At 38.0% G+C, this 5,385-nt stretch overlaps 1 protein-coding gene across 1 annotated transcript in view; it reads right to left on the bottom strand.

The window, feature by feature from the left end:
• MNAT1 (MNAT1 component of CDK activating kinase) overlaps nucleotides 1-5,385 on the bottom strand; it is a 309,615-nt gene that overhangs the window by 97,571 nt on the left and 206,659 nt on the right. The window contains exon 7 of the mRNA XM_007949081.2: nucleotides 1,249-1,370. Within this exon, the coding sequence (XP_007947272.1) occupies nucleotides 1,249-1,370 (122 nt within the window). The remainder of the gene's footprint in view (nucleotides 1-1,248; nucleotides 1,371-5,385) is intronic.

Below are 5,385 nucleotides of genomic sequence, written 5' to 3'. Positions count from 1 at the left end.
AGTGTTTCATTCTGCTGTGCATGGGGTCGCTATGAGTCGGAAATGACTCGATGGCACTTAACAACAACAACAACAACAACAAATAAAGCCTGTGTCTGTACTTTTCAAGAACGCAAATATCCACTTACTCCACCGAGACAGACTATGATCATCTCTACCAGTCACAAAAGCCATGCTCACAGGTTCTTCTCCAAAATGGGTGCTGTGATGGTTAATGTGGTTAATGTTATGTGTCAATTTGCCTAGGCTATGATTCTCAGTAGTGTGGCAGACACTGGACTGGTGTTGCTCTTCCATAATGTAGCAAAATACATAATGTAGCAAAATGTGATCAGCCAGTCAGTTAAGAAAGGAGTTTTCTTGGGGGTCTGGCCAACATCTATACATGTCATACATGTTGTGACAAGGCTTATTCTCATCCTCTCTCGCTCTCTCTCAACGGCACTCTTCTCATTCCCTGACATCTCTGGTTCTTGGAATATAAGCCTGCAGAAGTCTTCAGACTGCCCCTGACTGCACATTTTAGATTCACTAGCCCCTACAACCCTGTGAACCAGCAGAGCCCTTCAGCCTGCCACCTGACCTGCAGATTGTGGGTTCATCAGCCCCTGCAACCATGTGAGCCAGCAAACATTTGCCACCTGAGCCATGGATTTGGGACTTACCAGTCCCTACAACTCTATGATCATGTCCTTGAAGTAAATCTCTACATATATATATATATGTTCACTGGTTTTGCTTCTCTAGAGAGCCCAGACTAAGACAGTTGCATACAACATGACTATTAAGCCACTGAGCAGGCCCTACATTATACTTTTTGACAAAATATGTTGTATGGCTCATTTCTCATATTTCACTGTAGACAGCAGACAGTGAGTAAATCTACCCAATTTTCATGGCAGGGAGCCCAACTTTTACATTTTTACTGGCTTATTCCTGACTAAATTAGGCTCCAATTTCTAAAAAATACATGGTGAGCTGAAAATGAACAGCTACTTCAGTATGGCTGCCAAGGACAGCCTTAAAAGGGAACTAATGTAATCCAGTCTCAATCTCAAGAGACCTAACAAGACCATAGAAAAATTAATGTACTAAAACCTAACTTTGTTGTAAATACTGTTCATTTGTTATAAAACAGTGAAGTTTTCTTAACTGAAAAATCTAAGAATGTTAAAGTATCAGCTTAAAGCAGCAAAAACAAAGCCCTAAACACTGGTTCCTCAATGTGAAGTTTTTTGGAGCACTTACCCAAGTCTTCCTAACATCTCAAGCTCAGGAACTTGTGGTCCATATGACTCTATTTGTAGTGGTTGGTATTCATATAGAGCCTCCTCAAGCTTCTGAACAGGTGCTAATGAAATATGTTGACCCTGTTAGAAAACATGAAGGAAATTAACACCTTCAGTATTACTTTCATATTCTTATATATTTATGATCATTTTAAAGATGCACGAAATTCTTCAAAGTAAGAATACTATTATCCATTATGTCTACTGTTCCATAGGCACAATGCATTACATCACTGAAACACACATTATATAACATATGGTCATTGACATATGATTAAAAGGTGGAAAACAATATCCATCATTAAATTCAAATTTAGCCATAAACAATACAGTTGCTCAAAGTGAATTGTAGAACTGAGCAAAGATATAAGCATAATTCATCCTCACATTTTCCCATTTTTAGTATACAGATTTTACAGTTTAATCAATGTTTTATTGCAAGCCATAATGAAGGAAGCTAATGAAATTATTCTCTGCAAAGCTTTCCCAGATAAATATCTAGTCACCAAAGTCTTTATGATGAGATCAAGCTTACTTAGCAAATGAGTATGTACACATATATATATCCCCACATATAAATACACATCTAAATACAAAACATAAAAATTCATGCAAAAATCTGATCAACTGAATGAATCTGATAAATTTTCTGAGAGGAACTACTAGATAAATAAAGTAAATAAATCTCAGGCCCACATTTGACCACAAGTACACAAGTCTATCTCATAGTCATGTAGCACCATTATGTTGAGATTTACAAATTTATCATACATTTGGGCACAGAACTCTCATTTTTTAAGAATCCCTGTCTTTTTTTTTTTTAGACCATGTTTGCTGGTCTGAGAGAGCCTGGTGAGACCCCTGAGACTATGTCCCTCGTTACCCTTCAGGTCTGGAACTGAACTCACTCCTATGGCTTCCAGCCAAATAACAGACAGACATATGGGGTGAGCGCTTACATCAAGCAGATACACTCTCTGGAGCGATTTATCTTGGGAGAACAAAAGGGCAGTGCTTGCACAGGAAGACAGTGCATGGGAGGGAAGGACACATGCAAGAGGTAACCATGGGGAGGAAGTGGGGAGAGAGCTGTTACAGTGTGGGCAACTGCAGTCAGTGTCATGAGACAAAATGTGTATGAACTGCTGTGTGGAAAATGAATGTGTTTCTGTAAACTTTCACCCAAATCACAATTAAAAACAAAACAACACTGCACACACACCCCCAAAAAAAAGAATCCCTGTTTTTTATTCAATATATATATTCCATATTTTCACACAAGTTACACTTTTTTTTTCTAAACCATGTGACCTTCCTCCCTTAGTTTCCTATGTGTGCCATATGAATTGTACGCATCATCCATGTTTTCTCATCCTAATTCTAATCCTGTTCTTTCTCTTGGTATACGTCCCATAGATTATTTTTCTATTTCATTACTTTTTTACAAGGGAGTTCTTACAGTTATTAATTCTACCATTTTTCTAAGTTACAATTAGTTATTCCTGTCTTTAGTTTCCTTTATTTTTTCCTCCTAAATTAGTTACATTCTTAGTACACCTGATATGTCTTGATTTAAAAAAAAGAGTAGTAACTGTGACTTAGAAGTGATAAAATGCAATTATAACAAGCAGTGAGGAAGAAGGAAGAAAACCATTATTTTAACCACACTTTCACAGCACCTCCAATTTCACTTGGGCTTCCATAAGGCCTAACAATTTCCAACTTAATTTCTTTGTTATACACACAGGCTTCAGGGCCCAGAGTATAATTCTATACTTCTTTTTCTCTTTCACCTTTATCTCCCTTTCTGATTTATCAGATTTCTCATCCAGGCCATAATCTCATCACTATTGCCTTTACTCTCTGCAAGGGGTGCAGGAAATACATAGACCACATGGCATGAATAAGTTCACTTTTCTCCATCCTCTTCTCCTTGTTAACTCTCCTGTTAACTATCTCTGAGGAAGGACTCGACCTTTCTAAGGCAAATCTTCCAGTATTTTGATTCTATCTCCTCAGCCTCCTCTAGAATTTTAATCTACCAATTATCAAATTAATATTTTAAAAATTTTTAATAAAAGGTTCTGTGAAGCACCAAGTAATATAAGTAGGATCAATGGTAAGAGTTAGGAGAAATTAAATTTTTATATCGTAACAAAAAGAAAAACAGTAATTAGAGTTTTCTCATTAAAATGGGATGGATTACTTAGAAAAGTAATGAGTACTTCATCACAGTAGGTAATCCAGTATGAGGTGTATGGCCTCATGAAGAATATGGTCAAGGAAATTCTGGAAGTAATAGGATAATTAAATTATATGTTCTCTCTAAGGATCATCTCAACTGTGAACTACCAGAAAAATTGTGAGGTATGCCTTTTGCATATTCTCAACCTATTGAAAACTCTTTAAAATCAATCAAATCTGAGGTTGAAACAATGAGATTCACTTTAATATGCTACATATTGGCACAAAATACATATTTTTTGATTTGTTAAAACAATACTTAAAAAAAAAAAAGACTTTCATTTTGTATTTGTCCTGTTTATATCGTGGAACTTCTTTTAGTTATTGTTGTTGTTGTTGTTATGTGCCGTCGAGTCGGCCCCGACTCATAGCGACCCCTCCTTGGGTTTCCGAGGCAGTATCACTACGGAAGTAGGATTGCCCAACCTTCCTTCCGAGGAGTGGCTGGTGGGTTTGAACCGCCAGCCGTCTGGTTAGCAGGCAAGTGTCTTTTAGTTATTACAACATTTAATAATCTATACTATTTTTTTTTTCTCCAATGATTTATTTTTATTTATATTGTGCTTTGGGTGCAAATTTACAGAGCAAATTTGTTTTACATTCAACAGTTTGTGTATATTTGATTTCTCTCCCAGATTACCATCCCAAACCATAACAAACTCTCTTCCCCTCCCGTCCCTGTGACCACCCTCTCTTAACTATGCACTCTTACCTGTCCAGCTTTCCCTCTATGTGAATGCTGCCCCTCTGGCACTCATAGGTGATTGCTCTAAGAGGTGTATCTCCCTAGAGTAGGTGAGTACATCGCCCTGGGGCAGGTGTTCTGCATGTAGGTCTTTCTACTGATAGGCTGAGAGCCAATCCATGAGAGTGAACCTATTTCTAGGCCCGAAGGGTAACCTGGGGCCATAGCCTTGGGGGTTCTAACAGATTCTATCTGACCAGTATTTCTGGTTATTTTTGTGTTTTTGAACTTTGTTCCACATTTTTCCTCCCACTCTACCCAGGATCTTTGATCCCTTTCTGAGGGGCTGGCATTGGTAGCCAGGCACCATCTAGTTCTTCTGGTCTCAGGATCATAAAGGCTGAGGAGGTCCTCATAGTCCATCTTATCCTCGGGCTAATTGTTTTCTTCACTCTTCTTTGATTCAGATGAGAGGAAACCAATAGTTGCATCTTAGATGGTCACTTGGAAGCTTTTAAGAACCTAGTCACTACTCACCAAAGTAGGTTGTGGAACAATACTTTTATGTACTATGTTGTGCCAAAGGAGTATGACGTCCCCCAAGACTATGGTACCAAGTCAGCAGGCCTGGTGATTCTCTCTCTCAAAGTATGTGGTTGTCCCTAAGAGCTTACTCCAACTCTGTCTTTTGTTGTTTCTGTACTATGTGTGGCTAATTTTGTAGCACAAGTGCATGTGTAAGATTATCTTCAGCCAAATCTATCCTTGGTCTAGGGAATATTCCTGTTTGCCTAGCCCTACCTGATCTTCTCACCTCTCTATGCATGTATCCATAGATTGGCATTTGGTGTCAGTGGTAATGCAGCATTGTGCATATATTAGTATTTTCCCTGTTGTCTATATCTTATGTGCACGTTTCAGTGTCCTTTCTTTCCCCAGTGTCATCATGCTGGTCATAGTCTTAAGTACCATTCATTTTGGTACTTACTTATAGAGTATTCCATATTATTCATATTTCATATCCTCTCTCACACAAGAAAGAAGGTATATACTGAACTTTGCTTTTAGCAATTTGCAAAGTTTTATAAGAGATACAATGAAAAATTACAATAATTACACTGTTGTTGTTGTTGTTATGTGCCGTCGAGTCAGCCCCAACTCATAGCG

Source organism: Orycteropus afer, unplaced genomic scaffold (assembly GCF_000298275.1).
Source record: "Orycteropus afer afer isolate SDZICR_OR568_19922 unplaced genomic scaffold, OryAfe1.0 scaffold00237, whole genome shotgun sequence".
NCBI classification, from domain to species: Eukaryota; Metazoa; Chordata; class Mammalia; order Tubulidentata; family Orycteropodidae; genus Orycteropus; species Orycteropus afer.
This window is presented reverse-complemented; position numbering and strand designations above follow the sequence as displayed.